The following is a 22020-nucleotide window of genomic DNA, read 5'->3' as shown; positions in this document are numbered from 1 at the left end:
TTCCCAGTGGGCTAGTGATGTGACAGTTGCTATGGCTTTCAGATGTCAAAGGAGGGCGTTGGAAGGCCTGCATGCCAGTTCTGCCGCTAAGAAGCTGTGACTTAAGATTTGTTAATCATCTCTCTGGGTCTCAGTTTCCCTGTTTGAATAGTGAGGGCAGAGATTGAAAACTGATGATGCATGGGTCATTGGCCCATGGATGTGGGATTTTGGGGTGAAGGGAGATGGGAGACTTCATAAGGCTTAAATATTTTTTTAATTAGTAATGAGTCTTTAAAAATTAGGAGGTTTCAGGAATTCCCTGGTGGTCCAGTGGTTAGGATTCGGCACTTTCACTGCCATGGCCTGGGTTCAATCCCTGGTCGGGGAACTAAGATCCCACAAGCCACATGGTGCAGCCACAAAAAAAAAAAAATTAGGAGGTTTCAAATAAAATTCGGTACATGGATTTTCCCTAAATATAAAAACCACTGTACTTCCTCTAAACCCCATTATTCTTGAGATTTTCTCCCACAGCCCAGTCTCCCAAACCCACCATGTCCTGCTACATAAGACCCAAGAGAGAGGATGGGAGATTGAAGGAAGTGAAGGGAGGCATGGGAAAGGCAAATGCGGGCAAGAGAGACAGGGAGGGAGGAGACAAGGAGAGGGGCTGGGAAGCTAAGAGAAACAGACCAATCAGAGAAAAAGAGCTAAGACTTGCATAGGTGTCGGGCATGGCTGTCAACGTCTTCCACATGTAATAGCTCATTTCATCTTCACAAAATCCCTGTGGGACGAGTTCCATTGTTTCCCCCATTTTACAGAGGAGGAAACTGAAGCTCAGAGAGGTGAAGTTACATGCCCAAGACCCCAGAGTTTGGAAGTGGTAGAGCTGGGATTCTAATGCTGCAACAGCTCCCCATCTCACTCAGAGTCCAAGCACGGTTCTTTCAATGGCCCAGCACGACCTCTCAACCTCACACCCTTCCACTCTGCCCCTGCCTCACCCGGCTCTTTCCACTGGTCTCCCTGCTGTCCCTTCCACCTGCCAGCCGCCCTGCCACCCTGCCTTTGTACCTGCCATTCCTCCTGCTTGGCTATCAGCACAGTGGGCTTCCTCAGGTCCTCCAGTTCGTGACTCAACTGTCACCACCTCCACGAGGGCTTCCTGCTTACCTAAGTACTCACACACACACCATCCTCACCCTGTCCTCACCCCCTTCCCTACTTTTTTGTTCTCCAAAATACATGTCATCATCGAACATACCACATCTTGGATTTATCTTGTTTATTACTGTCTTCTCTGGAATGGAGGCTTCATGAGGGCAGGGATTTTTTTCTATTTTTTTCATTGCTGTATATCCAGGGCTTAGAATAGCGCCCAGCATATAGAAAGTGCTCACCAAAATATGTATCGAATCAAAACATCAAAAAATGTACCCAAAGCAGCCAAGCTCCAAAGAGTCTGACTTGACCGACATTGTTTTCTATCTCCTCTCAGTAAACGTGTCGGGGTCCCTCCTCTCCCTCCGGGCTATGGCGCCTCTCAGCCAGCTGGAGGGCCACATCAACACCACGTGTGCGGCAGAGAACTCCACCGGGGCCAGCCGGGCCCGCCCACATGCCTACTACGCCCTCTCCTACTGTGTGCTCATCCTGGCCATCATCTTTGGAAATGGTCTGGTGTGTGTGGCCGTGCTGAAGGAACGGACCCTGCAGACCACCACCAACTATCTGGTGGTGAGCCTGGCCGTGGCAGACCTGCTGGTGGCCACCTTGGTGATGCCCTGGGTGGTGTACCTGGAGGTGAGTAGGTCGCAAGTGCAAGCTGCCCATGTGACCGTGCTTGTCTTTGTCTTCCGTGAGCTCCTGGCATCTGGGGTCAGAATGCTCCCTGCCATGATCCAGGGACTAGGGAGGGAAGGACAGCTCCCGCCATTCTCCCTTTCATGAGGGACCTGAAGGTCCTGAGAGCACCATTATTCCAGCATCACTTGCCCACGTCAGAACCAGGGAGCTGGGAATGATTCTCTCCCCAGGCCTCCAGCATCCAGGTGACTGGACTTGAGTGATGGGACTTGTCCTAGAAATGCACCAGGCTTACTCTCTGTGCCAGTCATGTTGCAAAGATACGGGGGGTGGGGTGGGAGCAGTCCAGTGGCCATCCTCATCAGTGTTTCAATGTATATAGGGGTGGCGATGTGCAGGAGGCATGTAGGGGCAGAGGAATTAATTTTTAAAAAAACAATTTTCTTTTTTAACTGAATGAGAGGAAAAGAGAGCAGGAACAGTCTGCAGATAGATCAGACTTCTGATGGTTCAGTTGCCCTCGGACTCAGCATTTTCCTCCTGGGTACCAGCTCTCCGCAGACTCCGCTTCCAAAGGAAAAGACCAAATTTATATTTTTGGTGCCTCCCTCACCAGTTAGATAATGCAGCAGACCCTGGAGAATTCTGCCGGAGAGAAACATTTCTTAAATTTGAAAGTATTTTCATTTGAAAGTGCAAAACAGAGTCAGGAGGTGATCAAGACAAAACATCCATTTGCTAACAAGGAAATCAGGGTGCCTACACCTGTTCAAGAAACAGATATTCCTACCAGGAAAACATGCAATTACTAGAGTTTTTTTTAAACCCTTAATATCCTATTAATATTTCTCCTCTGCACTGTGTATCATTCTAAAAAGGTATCCAATGAAGGCTCAAAATGATGCCATGATTAAGAGAAATTAAAATTCATCAAATTAATATCTCAGTTAATATTAATAGTGAAGATGACAGTTAATTAAGTATGACATATCACAGGAGAACAAAAACCTCGAACATAGACTGCTTAGGCGAGTAACCATATTAAAGAATGACTGGGAACTAAAATTAGACTTATGATCTCAATGGGGAGACATTAAGGAAAGAAATCAAGGAGATAGAAAAGGAAAGGAAAAGAATAAAAACAACTAGGCTGATTGGGATAGATTTAAAGCCTAAGGGAATACTCAGAGAAAAAAATATGCATTAATTTTTCCCAGTTAGGATTATCTTGATGTCAAAGGGTCTTGTAATTATCTTGACCTTTCTGTCAACCCAATTAGGCTGAGACATCCTTGAAGTCAGAAGTCTTTGTTCTTTTTTTCCCTGTAGTCCAAACATACTACCTGGCACATAATATGTACTAAATAAATATTTGATGTATGAATGATTAAATGAATCTGGTCTGCAATGTATGCATTAGATGGGCCATTCCTGCTTATACCATCTGCAGCTACATCAACTGTTACAATGAACTATTTGCTTTTATTTTATTTTTTAATAAGGATACTGAAAAGGAGTTAGAAGTATATGATATTTCTGTTCAAGAGTGAGGCAGACCCAGTGTGGATGTATTAGTCAATGATTCAGAACATCACCACACCCTCCTCAAAAGTGTTTCTGTCCATCCTTATACATTACAAGGATTCTTATGTCTGCCAGAGGATGAATGTCAGAAAGAAAGGCAGGAAAACCTTCACTCTGATAAGCATTTTAATTGCCTCTGAAATAAAACCAGGCTTTTGGTGTCTGTGCACTCAGGGCACTCATTTGCTGTCCATTTGTGATTGCTTCCAGGACTCTGAATGGATTATATTGGAAAACCTCTGTAGATACGGGTATAGGAGATGGACACTGTGACCTTCTCACACTAGATACCCCTGGCATCCCCTTCTAGCCACACCTGCCAGTATGGGTGGTACGCCCACTCTACTGCTAAGCATAGAGGAGCAACTGAGCAACAGAGGGCCAGCATGAAATCTTGCGAAAGGCCTTAGTGGACTCTCTGCAGGTTGTATCTATGGATTTTCCCCTGTGAGAAGAGCTCTGCTGGAGCTCTTGTTTTCCCTCATTAAAACCAAGATGCCCTCTGTCCAACAGGTTATTTATAACAGGTAGGTGTTCAGTAATCAAGAGTACGGTCACATAAGTTTAAAATCATACAAAAAAGATGTGGGGGAGCAGAGACATCTCTCCACTGGGAAATGGGCTTTGTGACCTCTTTTTGGTCCTACCCACTTGCTTCAAGGCTCCAGTAATTGCAGCTTAGTATCTCTACGTCACTTTCCCCAACAGTCAACTAAGGGTCTGTCTCAATAAAAGACAGAATATGACGTTAGGTAGCCATCATTAACAGACAACCAGTTAAGATAATAGAAGGCTCTATTCCAAAGGATCAGGTCTCCCTATCCCACCCCAGTCTGTATATTTCCCTTAGTCTTAAATGCCTGCCTGCTTTCTGTGGACCTCAGAAGTAGACTGGGTGCTTTAACGAGAGAAAAGAGCACTTTGAGCTCTTAAAGTGATCGTGAATACATAAATTCCCATGTCTCAGAGAAGAGCAAAAAGTGTTACTCTCACTAACTTGTCCTAATGATGAGTAGCTGGTCTAGTAATTAGAAGATCATACCAAAGAGCTCCCTTGAAAAGAGGAAAGGATGCAGTGTTGACCACAGAGACTGCTGGAGGTTTGAGGGCCCCCAGGAGGACAGAACAAACGTAAGAACACCATGAGGGGGCCAAATTAGCTGTCAAATTCCCAGCTTCCTGTGCTTTGATTTGAATGTATCCATCTTGTTTGAAGGGAATATTGGCTCACATTGGCCAGACCCCTTCCTTCAGAGGAAAACTGGCTCATCATGACAGACACCAGTATATATGAGTTATGAATGTTTTGACTGTAAATATGGGAAAATTTGACTCACTGTGGCTTAAACAAATAGGAGTTCCTTTTCTCACATAAACAGAATTCTGGAGGAAGGAGTTCTGTTGGTATTGGTTCAGCTGCTTCAGGTGTCATCAAGGACCAGACTCCCATTCTTTCTGTTCATCATCCTTGGCAAACTCACTTCCTCATGCTACTCACAAGATGGCTGCCATAGCCCCAAGCATCACGGCCATACTCAAAAATAGGATGGGTGGGGACGGCAGAAAAAGAAAAAGTAAATAAAAGCCCTTTCCTTGGAGTGGCTTGAAGCATCTCCCTAAGGAACTGCATTTGGCTACACCTGGAACATAAGGCCACTTTTAGATGCAAGGGAGGATAGAAAAGGAAAAGTGAAAATGTGGGTTTTATTAAAAAAGATGTGGGGGTGATGTAGGCAATAAAATGTCATATAACTTTGTGCTTCTTCTGGAATTCACTGGGATGAATGTTATTCTGATGCAAGGTTGTACTGTGAGAAAGACTCAGAATTGGGAGTCAGAAGGCGTGGAGTTAAATGAATAAAATGAAAGTGACAACTACACTTTCCCTACCTCACAAGGTTGATTTAGGCTCAACTGTCATCAACTGAAAAAAATGCTTCGATAACTAAAAAGTGTGATCTATAAATATCTCAGTTTAGACAATTTTATTGTTAAGTAAAAGAAACCTTAACTCCGATTGACTTAAACAATGAACAGAATGCATTGGCTCTCATACCAGCAAGTTTAAAAGTCGTGTGGGGGCTTCCCTGGTGACGCAGTGGTTGAGAGTCCGCCTGCCGATGCAGGGGACGCGGGTTCGTGCCCTGGTCCGGGAAGATCCCACGTGCCGCAGAGCGGCTGGGCCCGTGAGCCATGGCCGCTGAGCCTGCGCACCCAGAGCCTGTGCTCTGCAACGGGAGAGGCCGCAACGGTGAGAGGCCCGCATACCACAAAAAAAAAAAAGTCCTGTGGTAGGGTGGGCTGCAGGCACAATTTGAACAGGGCTCCAGTTCCATTTCTCTGCAGTTCTCTCAGCTCTGTCCTCTTCCATATACTGACCTTATCCACAGGCAAAGGGTAAGCTGTAGACCTCACATGTGTGCACCACACCATTCACAGCAAAAGAGAAAATCCAGGTCCCAGAATTTCTAGTAGAAGTGTCAAGATGTACTTGGATTGGACTGGCTTATGGCACACGATTTTCTCTGAACTAATCACTGAATAGAATAGTCAGTTTAGCATAGGTTATGTGTACCTTCCATAGAACACATCAACTGCTCAGGAATCTCAGGGATTCCCAGTGGAATCCAAGGACTATTGGAAAGAGGAAAGAAGACAGTCAGCAAGTCTGCACCACAGTGGCCTTCGCTGGTACCATTCTCATCATGAAGGTACACAGAAGACCGGGCCTGGACAATATATTAAAAGGGACTAGCGGGGGCCCGTCACTGACCTTCTTCAGTTTCCTCAGTCCTCAGGCCTAGCAGAGAAGTTGAGGACAAGAGCCATGCAGGTGACCTCAGAGTAAATTATATTCCAGAGAGCCCTGGTCTGGCCATCTCTGTAATTCAGTTTGCAGCATTTTCATGAAAACTCTTTTCTGTTCTGTACCAAAAAGTTCTATCTCAGATTCGCTCTCAAGTTTTTAATTTCCTGCTCTAGAAGCTGCAATCTGTTTGGAGCTCCCTCTCTAAGCACCAACATTCCATTTTGTTCCACTTGGTTAAGCACCTTTTGTGATGTTTAATACACTTGTATCAGGGCAGAAAGGCAGCGTAAGCAACCAGGGGGACATTTAGAATACTAAAGTCAGAGTACTTGGGTCCCAGTGTGGACTGGAGAAAAGATTTGAGGGTTAGGGAACATAAACAAGCAAAAAAGTACAAAGTGGGTTCAGGCAGGGAAACTTGCCATAGAGAGCCTGATCGAAGGTCAGAGAATGATGGCAGGAAGAAGCAGTGCTGTTTTGGGAGACAGGTGCCTTTGGACTCGTAATGATATTGATTATTAAAAATAAAGACTGTTTTAAGAAGAATTTTACCATTGTTCAAAAAACCCCAGATGATAGCAATTTAAAAGCTCCCTACTGGAAAACAAAAGCAGGGGGTTCTCACAGTCTCTTCACCAAAGTCTGGATTTTTCTGGAAGCCATAGACTGTGAAAGCTGGAAGGACTTGGAGAGTATTTCTGCCGTCATTTCTAAAGTATGATCCAACCTCAAGAAATTTCTGGCCACATCCCAGTGACCGGGATTCTCTGTGGGCATGGGCCTCAGGGTCTGCACTTTAAAAGAGCTCCTCCATGACTCTCATGAACCTAAACTTTGAGCTAAACCTTTATGATGGGGAGCTCCTTGTTCAAAATACAGACTGATGGGTGTACCCCAGATCTACCAAACCGGAATTTCTAGGGGTGGTCCTGAAAGTCTACAGCAACTGTAATAAGCCCTTAGTCCCAGGCCCCTTCCCACCCCAGCTGATTTGTGCAGCCAGCTGGCCATCTGCTACAAACTGACAGGTAGGAACCACTAATCTGTAAAAACCCCATTTCACAGATGAGGAAATTGGGATTCAGAGAAGTGAAAAATCCTTATTTAGTACCGTATTTTGTCCCACAGCAATCCCCTCCTGCAAAAAAAAAAAAAAAAGAAAAGGAGGAAGGAAGGAAGGAAGGAAGGAAGGAGGGAGGGAGGGAGGGAGAAAGAAAAAAAAGGATTTCAAATGTGGCAAACAAAAATGGAATGAAGAGGCTAATTAGAGAAGTAATTCCATCTTTGCTCCTTGGATATCTCCCACAAACAACTAAAAATCCATCCCTTAGAACAGGAGTTCTTAACCTGAGGAGTCCATCAACTTGGATATAAATAAAATTACTTCTTTATTTTCACTAAACCGAAATTAAGCACTTCCTTCAATTATGAATGTCAGCATCAACCCACAGCAGAAGAAATCCTTAGCGTCCCCGGTGGAAATCACAGATATTTATATTTTCAAATAGCATTACAGTTTTTGCAGACCCCTAATACCATTTATACTCATCAGTGCTTCGAAACTACTAGGTCTTGTCATTTAGTGCATTCTTAAAGAATCACATATTTTTTTAAAAAAACTTTGGTAACTATATTTTGATATAATCACTATCCTTTGTGATCCACTGTATTTTATTTCATGCATTTAAAAACATTCTTCTGAGAAGGAACTATGAGGCCAAAGGCATCCAAGGGATAAAGAATGCTTAAGGGGCTCTAGGGACAACCATTTCTTTCTTTCTTTTTTTTTTTTTTTTTGTGGTACATGGGCCTCTCACTGCTGTGGCCTCTCCCTTTGCGGAGCACAGGCTCCAGACGTGCAGGCTCAGCTGGCTCACGGGCCCAGCCGCTCCGCGGCACGTGGGATCCTCCCAGACCGGGGCACGAACCCATGTCCCCTGCATCGGCAGGCAGACTCTCAACCACTGCGCCACCAGGGAAGTCCTCTTTCTTTTTTAATATATATATATATTTTAAATTTTACTAAAGTACAGTTGATTTACAGTGTTGTGTTCATTTCTGCTGTACAGCAAAGTGACTCAGATATATAGATATAGATATAGATATAGATATCTCTATATATATATATATTCTTTAGGGACAAAGTCATGCCCCCACACCCCCTAGAGCCAGCATTTCCCAACCCTCCCAGGCAGCAAAAATCACTGGAGGGACATTATTCTGAGTAGGGCCTAAGAATCATTTTAACAAGAGCCTCAGGTGATTTGGGAAATGCTGCCTTATCAGAAAATTTGGGAAATGCTGCCTTAGGCTGTGTCTGTTGAAAATCAATAGCCAACTTCAGTACCTGAAGACACTCTTGCTTCTCCCACCTTCTGTATTGCCAAAGGGAGTTAGTTATGTTCATTAGCAAGTGAGAGTAACACCATCTGGCCGCTGTTTAATTCCAAAGTGAGTTTTATTCATTAAAATTTAGGAAGAAGGTAGAATCATGTTTCTAAAAAGCCTTAAATCAATCAGATTTTTTTTTTTTTGCTTTGCTTTGCTTCTCCTTTAATTTCAAAAATCACTTTACCTTTCATGTTCTCCCAACACTCTGTAGTACTCATCTCACTGTCAGCACTTATCATACTGTATCATAGTTATTTTCTTAGTGTCCATCTCCTGGGCCCTCAGTTCATCCCTTCCCATTCACACATGACTCCCCCTAACACACAGATACTATATTCTGAGGCCCTGGGAACAAAAACACGTTTAATTCATTTCAGTACACCCACCCCAACAAGGTATCAGCCCTATAATGGGCCCTCAGTGAACACCGGCTATGTGGGTGGGTAGACGGACCAATGACAACTCTTCTCCCTCCTATGATATGAGAATGGAGTTAAACTGTACACTTCCCAGAAGCAGCGTGTCAGGGTGCTGACCTCTGAGAGGCAAAACAGAGTAATGGTTGATATTAAGGGTTTGAAATTCCAGCTACTTTTTTTTTTTTTTTTTTTTGCGGTACGCGGGCCTCCCACTGTTGTGGCCTCTCCCGTTGCGGAGCACAGGCTCCGGACGCGCAGGCTCAGCGGCCATAGCTCACAGGCCCAGCCGCTCCGCGGCATGTGGGATCTTCCCGGACAGGGGCACGAACCCGTGTCCCCTGCATCGGCAGGTGGACGCTCAACCACTGCGCCAGGGAAGCCCCCAGCTACTTTTACTAGCTATGTGTCCTTAGGCAAATTATTCAACCCCTCTCAGACTCCATTTCTTTATCTATAAATTGGAAAGAACATTTACCTCATTTGGTTGCTGTAATAGTTACTTAGCATGTTCTTGGCCCTCTCAGCTCTTTATTGATCTTTCACTACTTGGCGTGGAGGACTTAAGTGTTTCCATTACACATCCCACCAATTAGGGAAAACCAAGTGATGGCACCTTAGCGGGAATTACTTAAATTAGCTAATCAGGTTGTTTTCTTCTTGACACTTAGCTGAGATCAAGGAGTGAATGGGGATTTTGCTGGCAGAGTTGGAGACAGGATGAGAGGAGAGCCAGAATGGGGTAGCACAGTGGGGGCCTGGAAGCCAGAGGGCAGCTTGAGGGCTTTGGTCCTTAGGGGCTCAAGAAACCAGGGCCCAAAGAAATCTGCCAGGTACATACTTTCACTAGGCCCCAAAGTCAGTAGCCCCCACTGTTTTGCGCTGTTTTTCTACAACCCTGGGATACAAGCAATCCGAAGGAGGCGTCTCATTCCCTAGAAGGGGGTTGATGCGGTCTGTCACACAAAAATCCTTGATGGTACAAGGTTTTCTCCTTCTCCCTTGTGGCCACCCACTTCCATCCCTTTCCAACAGCTGCCCCTTCCTCGCCTGACACCCCCACACCGCAGGTGTGTAACAACCTACATTCCAGTGCCCCACCTGCCTCTATAGCCATGCCTCTCTGGGCAAGGTACTGAACCTCCCCAAGCTTTAGTTTATTTCTCTGCAATGAAGATAACAATAGTCCTCTCTCACAGGACCATAATCAGCAATAGAGGCCATGTATGTAAAGTTCAGACATCGGTAATTATTAGTATTAACACAGATTATGTCAGAGACCATTCCTTCTGTCAGAATATACTTGCAGGCTGGGCATTGCTCTAGGAGCCTGGATGCAGCAGCAAACAAGTGAAAGTCCCTGCTCCTATCAGGTTGACTAAGTTGCAGTCATTTAATCTCCTATCAAATAAGTGTATAATTTGTCTTCAAAAAGCTTTAAGAGCATATACAGTTTTAAAAAAAATTCAGGTATCAAGTTATCAGAATCAATGTTTCAAAGTTAGAGAACTTTCTGGAATGGGTCATATGGGTTGGTGACACACATAGATTGAGTTCTCAATAAATGTTAGCTTGTATTAATGATATTAGGATCTCATGATGATCTCTAGTTACTTTATTTAAGAATGGCTTGCTTCTCCAGTTCTCTTCAAGAACAGGGCCGGGCTTCCCTGGTGGCGCAGTGGTTGAGAATCTGCCTGCCAATGCAGGGGACACGGGTTCGAGCCCTGGTCTGGGAAGATCCCACATGCCGCGGAGCAACTAGCCCCGTGAGCCACAATTACTGAGCCTGCGCATCTGGAGCCTATGCTCCGCAACAAGAGAGGTCGCGATAGTGAGAGGCCTGCGCACCGTGATGAAGAGTGGCCCCCACTTGCCGCAGCTAGAGAAAGCCCTCGCACAGAAATGAAGAGCCAACACAGCCATAAATAAATAAATAAATGAATAAAATTTAAAAAATAAAAATAAAAAAATAAAATAAAATAAAAAGATAGGAAAAAAAAAAAAGAACAGGGCCTGAAGATCTTTTTTAAAAACCTCTTAAAACACGTAACAGGGCTTCCCTGGTGGCGCAATGGTTAAGAATCTGCCTGCCGATGCAGGGGACACAGGTTTGAGCCCTGGGCTGGTAAGATCCCACATGCCGCAGAGCAACTAAGCCCGTGCGCCACAACTACTGAGCCTGCGCTCTAGAGCCCGTAAGCCACGACAACTGAAGCCCGCACGCCTAGAGCCTGTGCTCCACTGCAATGAGAAGTCCACACACTCGCAACGAAGAGTAGCCTCTGCTCACCGCAACTAGAGAAAGCCCACGCGCAGCAATGAAGACCCAACACAGTCAAAAATAAATAAATTAAATAAATTTTTTAAAAAAATTTAAAGCACATAACATACCCTCCTCCAATGAACTAAGTATTAGGAGTTTCACAGTACTTGTTTTATGAATGAATGAATGGACAAATGAGCAAACAAATGAACGAACAAACAGGACATCCAGCAAGCCTGCAGTTTTCTATTGTTCTAATGATCCTCTCTCACCTACACTGTCCCCCAACATACGTACACAAACAGGCACTCACAATTTTGAAAAAAAAAAAAAGTGGTTTTCCCCAATTTAAGACGTAAATTGCATAGTAAACATATGTTAAAAGAGATTTAGTATACAAATTTCACCTTTTGCAAGAAGCTTTTACAGCATACAACTGTCCTATGGATTGAGCAAAACCATCTTCTATTATCCTGGTTCCTCTTATTGTGTTATGACTATACATGTCCCTTTAAAAAAGTTTTCATTCTCAGAATTCCTTTAAAATTCATATTAAGCTTTTATTTACATAGAGCCAAATGGTTGGACTAAAAGAGAGAAAGTAAATCCACAACTAAATGAACATAAATGATGACTTCAACCCTAGTTTGAACTTTTCATTGTTGCTTTTAAACAAAATATTTTCGGTCAGAGTTTCTCATAGTAGAGCTTGGAAATGACCAAATATAGGGAAAAGATCAAACGCTGAAAAGGAAATAAATCTAAGGGGAAAGAAATTAGTAGGGAAGGGGAAAGAGAGCGAGCCTTTCAGGAACTTGCATTAGTGCCATAAAACAATGATGTATAGTCAAGTGGCCTGGTGATATAACCAGCATCTTGGATGAGAAAAATTAGACAGAGGGCCAACAGCATCTTCATGCACTATTTTTTGTAGCTTTTTTCCTTGAGAACCTACTTCAGAGGCTACTGTACCTATGTTTCACTCCCTTTTCTCTTGAATAGCCATTGGGCCTGCCCAGCAGAGATAACATGAACACCCAGCTATAGCCTGGGGTACAAAGCTTCACAGGTTTCCCCTTGAGAACCATGGTGCCCAAGAATGGCAGCCCCAAGGGCAGGAGCTGACAAATGCACAAAAGCCTCGGGGCCCCAAGAGTGGCATTTGTGGATGAAAGTGATAACCTCCCTAGCATGTCTCTCTGGCTCAATTAGGTAATGTAAAAAAATTTTTAAAGAAAATAGAAATGTGCTAGAATATCACTTAAATTACCTAAATTCCTGACTTACTTATAAGTGTTACTCGGAGGAGTTATGGAGCTTGGAACACATGTGTAAATGCGTGAGGTCAGAACCATCCCCAGTGATTCCGTGAATAGTAAAGAGGATCTGGGCCCCTTTCCAATGCCCTGGACACACCTTCCCCCTGACCTCTTGGTGAGCGGGACCATGGTGACGAAGGCAGGCACACCAGCACGAATTTATTTTACATAGGCTCTTATAGATGTTGTTAAAGCTTCAAAACCGGAAGCCAGACAGATTTTCATTTTGGAGGTAAGTTTGATGAAAAATGTGTTCTCAGTTTATTTCCTGGTATATGGTGAGCTCTCCACTGGGGGGAGGGCTTCAGAGAGGCAGTTTTGGCACGGTGCACACATCTGGCAGTCACCCAAGTTCTTTTACTCCCAGCTGTGCATGTATGGGCGTATCACTTAACCACGATGACCTTTAGTTGCCTCCTGAGTTTGAACCAGATCAGCAATTCACAGACCTTGGTGTGATGGGAGACAGGGGGATTTATTTATTTAAAAACGAAGATTCATGGGCCCCAGATCCAGAGACTGTGACTCAGGAGGTCTAAGGAAGGGTTCAGAAATCTACATCTTTAATGAGCACCCCGCTGTGGACCACACTTTGAGAAATGCTGTACTAATTGATTTGGAAGATCCCTTCCAGCACTAACATGGATTTGTCCTTTCTTGGGCGACCAGTCTTGGGCAGCCTGACAGTCCCTCGATGCCTACCTACCCTTGGTAATGATGTTGTACCAACAGGGTGGGCATGTCTGCGTCTGTGCAGGGCAGCCTAGGGAAGGTGGTAGAGTCGAGTGGGTTGCTGTCTCTTCGCTGGGGGGAAACACTGACATCCTTGTCTCTGACACCCAGGTGACAGGCGGAGTCTGGAATTTCAGCCGAGTTTGCTGTGATGTTTTCGTCACTCTGGATGTCATGATGTGTACAGCCAGCATCCTGAACCTCTGTGCCATCAGCATCGACAGGTAAGGCTGGGCTTCCCTTCCAGACTTAGGAGAGAGGTGGCCTAGGTCAGGTGGTGGGGGAAACCACCTAGGGAAGCTGCTCTTGCTATATTCAAGGCACAGGCTTTGCATCTGATGGCACTGGGGTCACTGCCATGTACAACTTAACTCTGGGACATTTTCTTTTCTCTCTTTTTCTTTTAAGCGATGGTTTGTAGGTGAGAGGAAACTCCTGTGACAGGAGAGAAATAACTATCCTATAAGCTTTCCTTTCCCCCAGAGGATTCTGGTTTTGCTTTTCCACCACCCTTGGGGCTTTTGTGATTCCTAATTTTTTGTGGGGAGAAAAGGTGAGGGGGACAAAGAGGTGAGATGAGCTGACACAGTTAGGAGAGACTGTTCCTGTTGTTATTGTGTTTTGGTAAAGGGAGGGAGATAGAGCAGGGGCAAAAGACAGAGAGGGGAGAGAAAAGCTTGGGAGCTTGGGAGTACCTGTGAGGAGGGAGAGAGGAGTGGAGAATGGTAATTTTAGAAGATGTGGCTGTGCCCTATTTATTTATTTCCTTCATAGAGTTTAAGAAAAACAAGTAAAGAACAATGTTTTTTAGAATTGCCTTTTGGTTGCTGGAGTGGAGTTCTGGGATTTTGACTAGAGCCTTTGTGTGTTCCACCAGAGTAACATCATTCTCTATCCCTAAGAGTGTACCGCCTCGGCTCTGGGGACCTCTGTTCCTCTCTTCCCCTCTCTTTCAGTTTCCTCTCCTCTTCCCCTTTCCCCTCCCTGAGTCTTAGATCTGCCATGGCTCCAAGGACATCTGCCATGGCTTTCCAAGGACACTGAGCGCCCTGGGGAAAGGAAGTCGCTTTCGAGCTTATGGCCCCTGTTGCCAGTCAAGAGCCTCCAATCTAGGGCTTCCCTGGTGGTGCAGTTGTTGAGAGTCCGCCTGCCGATGCAGGGGACACGGGTTCGTGCCCCGGTCCAGAAAGATCCCACATGCCGCGGAGCGGCTGGGCCCGTGAGCCATGGCCGCTGAGCCTGCGCGTCCGGAGCCTGTGCTCCGCAACGGGAGGGGCCACGGCAGTGAGAGGCCCGTGTACCGCAAAAAAAAAAAAAAAAAAAAAAAAGAGCCTCCAATCTTCCCTTCTCCAAGTCCCCGTCCACCTCTTCTTTTCCTACAGTCTCTCCCAGGAATATTATCCATCCACTCCATAGCTCCAAAAGCAAAGCCTTAACTCGTTTCCTCTTCACAACAACTCTCAGGTACTATTACTATCTTCATTTCCAGCTTCTTAGACTAATTAAGGAATTTGCACAGTCACACAGCTGAGAAGAAGCAGTGCCAGGATTTGAATTCATGTCTATCTGACGCCAAGCTAACAATCTTAGGCTTTGTGCTAAGGCTCCTCAAATCTCCAGCCTCACCCCTAATTTCTCCCCTGATATCCAGACCACATTACTTCCTGGATATACCACTGGCTCCTACAAGGCAAAATGTTAAAAACCAAACCATCAAACCATCACAGCACCAAACCATCTTGACTTGATGATCTCTTACTGACAACATCATTCTTCTGAAAACTTGGATTTTGTTCGACACCTTTCTCTTCATCTCCCACATCTAAGCAATCAACGCTTACAGACTCTATTTCTGAAATGCTTTCTAAATGTGACCCATCTTTCCCTTCTTACCTCACCTGCTTATTTGGGGCTCCTATGACCTCCCACCTAGACTTCTGCCACAGCCTCCTAATTGGCCCTTCAACCACTCTCAGAATTATTCCCCCAGAAGTAAAGCCCGAATGTTTATTGCCCTACTCAAAACCCTTCAGTGTCTCCCTGGCCTGTGGAATAAAAACTGAAGTTACCTTCACAGCCTAAGATTCAAAGTTTTCCACAATATGGTCTCACGTTAGTTTTTCAATCTCATCTCTTTCTGGGTTGCCCTCTAGCCCTCTCGGGCTCCAAGGCCGATCACACTGGCCCCCCTTTGCCGTGAAGCCCTTCCAAATGTCTACAGCTTAATTCAGTCACCCCTGTACTCTCACAGTGCTTCCTCTGTAACCATCTGTGGCATCTCCAGGCTCCCTTTGCAGGAGTCCTAATACACGTCCTCCTCACGTCCCCAAGTGTGACATTCACGTGACCCACTGTTGTGCCCTCTGCATCAACAGCCCTAAACTTCTTTGCATGTGTGTAACCAAAGAATGGGCATGAAAACCCTATCCTCTAGTGATACTGCAAACCCAACCAGACAACTCGGTGGGCTTTGACTTTTATCATTTGCTTGGCTATCACTTGACTTTTATTACTTGACTGGCTAGCCTGAGAAGGAAAATTAAAGAACATGTCCATAATGCTGAAACCAATACCATTAAAGAATGTGTTAAAAATAAAGGGATACAGTTGCATAACTGTAAATATACCCAAAAAATCCACATTGAGTTGTATACTTAGATGAATTGTGTGGTATGCAAATTATATCTTGATAAAGCTGTTAAAAAATGAAGGGATAGTTAGTGATTTTATAATATTTTTAGCTCTCTGAGAACAGAATTCCTCCAATAACATCTAAGTCTTTTGTGTGATTTCCGAACATTTAGTACATGTTCTAGTACATGCTCTCAGAAATACATCATTTACAGAAGTAATAGACTGCATCTGGTTTGCTATAGCATCACCTCCACCACCCCAAACTATTATATCATCCTAGTTCCTCATTACCTGTGAATCCCCCTGCTGTGCCTATTACAGAGCTTTGAACAAGGAATATTAAACCAGGGAATTTCCCTGGCGGTCCAGTGGTTAGGGCTCCGCGCTTTCACTGCCGAGGGCCCAGGTTCAGTCCCTGGCAAGGGAACTAAGATTCCGCAAGCCACCTGGCGCGGCCAAAAAAAAGGGAATATTAACTGAATCCTGAATCCGGTGGTCCCTGCCTGAGGGTAGCCAATGCTTATATTACAAATATGCACCTTCAGAAAGGACATGAGGGAGTAGGATCAGATCAGCCTTGGAGGAGGGAGGGAAGAACTGTATAAAGAGAGCTTCTAGAAGAGGCTCTGGGACAGCCCCCTCCCAGCCTTCCAGGTCCGACCCTACCCTCCACCATCTTGGAAAGTGTGGCCTATACACTCCACCCACACACATTCTCACACATGCCGCTGGCAGGTGAGGCTGTGCGGGCTGTGCCCTGGAGTGTGGGAACCGAATTCAGCCAAGGGCTTCATTGCCAAGCCTTGAGGAAACCAAGAGAGGCTGCCCTTTACCAGCCAGGAGAGGGTATCTTTTTGTAACTTGCACAAAAGCGCCGTTTTGTTGGCAGCGGTCATGCTTAACACACGCTTCTGCTTGCACCACCTAGTAGATACAACCAACAAGAACAAACCTTGAACTGGCTTCTGTCCCATACGGGGAGAACTCCCAGAATGCATACCATTCACCCACCTGCAACCTGAGGAACAGGTCCTGCCTTAGACCGCAAAGGACAAGGACGCACCCCTCTTGGCCTGTAGGTCTATAGGAACCAATCCTCACCAAACTTCAAATGGAGCCTCCTTTCTCTTCTAGGACTGAAAATAGGCCTTGGAAAAGCCGTCTCCATTATCCTTCACAGCAGTTTGCAGTACACAGCATTAAATTCTGTTCATGGGATGCCAAATAGTTGGTCAATTCATTAAAAATGCAGTCATTCATGCAGACCTTTGGTCTTCACACAATGCTAGTCACCCGTCTGACAAACTTGACCAAATGGATTCAGCATTTTTTGGTCATGAAGCCCTGATCTGTAATAACAGGGTGGTAAGAGATAGGAAAGAAAAGGAAATGATAAAAGGGGTTTTGAAAGCAAGTAATGCCATTGTCATTAGATTCGTAGGCATAGCTCTGGATGTTGGGATTAATGCCGCCTTTTCTTTTGTAAAAAGCAGAGTGGGTGAGCACAACCCCCTAACCCGCCCTTGGCTCCCTGCCTCCCAGTAGGCCAGCCCCCTCCCGCCACATCCTGGGTCAGAACTAGCTCGGGGAGAGGGCTGAGAAAGTGTCAAAGGAGCAGGACAAGATCCGAGCAAGCGGTGAGAATTCGAGTCCTCCGCAAGGAGCCGGGAATAATGCAACCAAATTCATTCACCAGGGAGTTCTTTAAGTGGCTCTCAAACGGCACCCATCACACAGGCAAGCCTCCGCGTCTCTGCAGCGAGCACAATAGGTACCAGATGAGTCACAGGCACCTTGGATTTTTAGTTTGCATCTAAATAAGCACTTTATATTTGCAAAGGGCTTTCCAGTCATTTGCAAAAAGCTTTCTCCTTCAACCATTCCGTGAGGGGAGTCCACGGAACTAAAGATTTATTGAGCCCCCTGTCTGACCAAATAAAAGGTGGTGAAAAGCAGCCCTCACAGAGCTCGGGGGCTCATTAAACCCAGGCGGGGAGTTAGACTCAGGTCCTCCCACCCAGCCCAGCCTCCTTCCTCCCCCGCTGCCGCTTCCCCGAGACGCACCTTCCTCTTTTCACACACACACACACACACACACACACACACATACACACACACCCCTCCCACTTGGGGACAGGGCCCCAGGCAGAGGTCGAATTCTGTGAGGATCCTGAAACCTTCAGCAGAGTGACAAGCCCACGGACCCCCGTCACAGAATTGGGAGTCTTAAGGGGCGTTAGAGTTTAACTCATTTGTGCAGAAATGAGTTAAACTAAATGCCCCCACGGGGACCCGTAGCCTCTTAGGTCTGAAACTAGAACCTGAGTCTCCCAACTCCCACACCACCGGTCTGTCTGGCCCCTTCATTGGTGGAGGCGGGGATGGGACACCGAGGGAGGGGCCTCTGGCCACGCCGGCACCCAGTTTTCTAGGTGCTATTTCCTGGGACTAAACAGTCACGTTTCCTTTGTCTTCAATGCCCTGGCTACCTCTGTGCTAATCCTAACTTGAGTGAATCTAAAGGCAACAGCGGTAGAAATAGCTACCATTTCTTTAGCATGTACTACATGCCGGGCACCAAGAGCTTGTCATTATCGCTAACCCTCACGACATCCCAGCAAGGTAGATGTATTACCCGCACTCTACAGGTAAGGATTCTTAAGACTAGACTGTGTGGGTAACCTTGCCCAGACCACACAGCTGGTAGGTGCAGGAGAGGGGGTTCAGCCAGCCTCTTTCTACTCCAGCTCACTGCCTTTCTCAGAGGCTTAGCCTACACTGGGCCCCTAGCTCTGGGTCACACTGCATGGCTGGAAATCCTGGCTCTTTCACTTAATAGCAAGGTGAACTTGAGCAAGTCAGATAACCTCACTGGGCCTCAGTTCCATGACCTGTTTAGGGGAGATCAGAGCAAAAGCGTTGTTATGAAGAGTAAATGAGTTAATGTTTGTAAAGGACTTCGAACAGTTGCCTGGCACCTAGAAAGTGCTGTATACTTGTTTGTTTGAGAAATAAATAAATTTAATGTTCCCTGATAATCAGGAATAAGGGGCAGACACCCCTAAACTCACTGATACGAACAATCACAGATCCCTTGGGCTAGCACAATAATAATGACAATAATAATAATACTATTTTTTGAATGCTTAAGATGGACCGGGCATTGTGCTAAAAAACTTCCCAGAGATCATCGCATTCAATACGCATAACAGCTCTATCAAGCGGACTCATTATCCCCCTTGTGCGATGAGGAAACTGGGTCTCAAAGAAGTCACATCTGTGGTCCAGGTCACAAGGTTCAGCTGCAGGCCAAGCGGCATTCAGACGCTAATCGGTCTGTTTCCAACGTCCATTGACTTACCCACTGAGCACACTGCCAGCGTTCCGGCCACGCCAGAAAAGACCCAAAAAGCTAGGAGCTCAAAGGGAGGCGGCTGGCCAGGTAGCGATTGGGCAGCACGCGCAGCGCGCGCTCACGCTCTGACCGAAGACCCGGAAGAGCCGGGTGAGCGCATCGGGCCCACGCCCAGCCCTGCCCTGGCCTGCGGTCGATCATCTGCGATCGATTCGGGAGGAGATCAGAGGCTGAGCAGTCTGCTTGAGTTGGAATTCAGGGTCCCTGCAGGCCTGCAGGAACCAGGGGAGCCGAGCTTTCCCTCCACGCCTCCCCACTGGGGGCCTGGAGAGCCCCCAGGTGAGCCGTGAACTTCTCACCCCGCCGCGCTGGCTGGGTTCTTGCTGCATTCTGGTGCCCTCCGATGGCCAATGCCGGAACAGCCTCTGTGTTTCAGCCCCGATGGCAAGCTTCCTGGCGTTTTCCACCCTAGAAACAAATTTGGCGCGGGGGGTGGGGGGTCTCATTTATTCTAAAAGTTTAATCATGTTTTAAAACTAAGAAGAAAAACTATATAAATGTAACAGTGGTAAACGTAGTCTCATCTCTCACTTCTTACCCAAGTTAACAAGAGTTTTGACACAGAAATTTTCCCTAATGCAGACTTTCTCCAACTTGTCTAATCTTGTAAGATGCACTTGCTTGTTAAAAATACAAACTTCTGGAGTGGAACAAGTATCCAAGGGTGTGGCCTTGGAATATGTGTTTTAACAGGACCCCCGGAAATTAATACAATCAAGCTAATTGATGGGGAAACTCAGTTCTGGGTAGCCGTGATGCTCTCAAAGTACAAACCACCTTTCAGTGCCACGTTTCCTGAGGAAGCCCTTGTCCCCCGTAAGGCCTCAGAGACTTGGCAGTGCCCTTGGCAGGGAGCAGGGCACCCAGGAGAGACCTGGCCTCGGAGACTGGTACCACCAGCTGTGGGAACTTGATTTCATCATGTAACCTCTCTATGTCCTTGATTCCTCCTTTATGAAATGGAGCCAATGCTCCCTACACTTACTGACTCATTGAATTAATTGGAGTCTCCAAGAAGTTGCTGGATATTAAAGCGGATCTAGGAAAGTGTGCAACATTCAGTGGTGGCCTTCGAGTCAGCTTGTAATGGCTAGTGGGAACTGATTGGCAAAATTTTAGTTTTTTGAGCCGGTTATTAAACCATTGGTGTAACTTGAAGTGGACAGTGGTGGGAGTATTTGTACCACAGAAATTGACAAATGGTATAAATTAGGGCTTTTTTTCACCTGCAGAGCCAGTTGTTAGGCATTTAGCAGCACACTGCCAAATTATGGAATGGTCGGGCTCTTTTACGTCCAAGGTCATTATGTAAATGAAGGCCGACAGGTCTGGACAGGAAGAAGTGTGCCATACCTTTCCTTCCTGACCCTCATCAGCTTTTTGGCCAGGACAGCTGCGGGCCTTCAGGCTCAGCCTCTCCTCCACGGTGCCTCAGGGATCACTGCTGAGGGCCAGACCCTGGTTGACATATCTGACGTGAAGCCCCAGCTCACTGCCCCAGCAGAGTCGGAAGTCCTGAGAGAGTGAGAGGCCTGGAGGAGTGCCAGGTGCTGCTTGCCCTGCTCCTTTATCGCCAAGTCAGGGATTCAAGGGAGGATCTATAGTGTATGTGCATCAGGAGAAGGGAACTGGGTTGTCATGGGCCTTCCTTGAGGCTGGTGGTGGGATCGTAATTTGACCTTATTAAATAAGGACTCTATTTCTCCCTCTTGACAAAGAAGCCCCCTCTGTCACATGTTAGGGTGCCAAGGCCAAGTTCTGCAGAGTCTGCCTCCATCTCAGCCCTCAGAGCTGACTCTCAGGCTGCTCTTTGGGGATACACATGTTAACACGTGAACTCTAAGGCCAGATGCATATGAGGCAGATGAGTCAGGTGGCTGGCACATATAGGAGGAGCATCAGGGAGCACTACCCCACCCCCTCCAGCCCAGGGTCTGTCCTTCCCTTCCTCAGCCCCAAGCCTTGAGGTGCACAAGAGGAGCTAAGGGGGTTCCTGCTCTGCATCTGGCCTCCAGGTTCCCTGGACACTGACAAGACAGTGAAAAATTGAGCATATGTACTATTTACAATTGCCAAGATATGGAAGCAACCTAAATGTCCATCAACAGATGAATGAATAAAGAAGATGTGGTATATATATACAATGGAATAATACTCAGTCATAAAAAAGAATGAAATAATGTCATTTGCAGCAACATGGATGGACCTAGAGATTATCATACTAAGTGAAGTTAGACAGAGAGAGACAAATATCATATATCACTTATATGTGGAATCTAAAAAAAAGGATACAGATGAACTTACTTACAAAACAGAAACAGACTCACAGACATAGAAAAATACTTATGCTTACCAAAGGGGAAAGGTGGACAGGACAGATAAATTAGGAATTTGGGAGTAACATATACACACTACTATATATAAAATAGATAAAGCAAGGACCTACTGTATAGCACAGGAACTATACTCAATATTTTGTAATAACCTATATGGGAAAAGAATCTGAAAAAGAATGTATATATAACTGATTCACTTTGCTGTATACCTGAAACTAACACATTGTAAATCAACTATACTTCAATAATAAATAAATAAATAAAAATTGAGCATATGTAGACCCAGCCATATATATTAGATCCCTTGAGATGGGCTAGGATTAGAAT

At 45.7% G+C, this 22020-nt stretch overlaps 1 protein-coding gene across 1 annotated transcript in view; it reads left to right on the top strand.

Moving 5' to 3' along the window:
• The window catches only part of DRD3 (dopamine receptor D3), a gene marked incomplete at its 3' end in the record, with an annotated part of 43545 nt that overhangs the window by 5469 nt on the left and 16056 nt on the right, over positions 1 to 22020 (top strand). The window contains 2 exon segments of the mRNA XM_082839985.1: positions 1484 to 1788; positions 13420 to 13532. Of these exon segments, the coding sequence (XP_082696111.1) occupies positions 1519 to 1788; positions 13420 to 13532 (383 nt within the window). The 5' untranslated portion in view covers positions 1484 to 1518.

The sequence above is a fragment of the Leucopleurus acutus genome, assembly GCF_964270905.1.
Source record: "Leucopleurus acutus genome assembly, chromosome: 5".
In the NCBI taxonomy this organism is placed as follows: Eukaryota; Metazoa; Chordata; class Mammalia; order Artiodactyla; family Delphinidae; genus Leucopleurus; species Leucopleurus acutus.
This window is presented reverse-complemented; position numbering and strand designations above follow the sequence as displayed.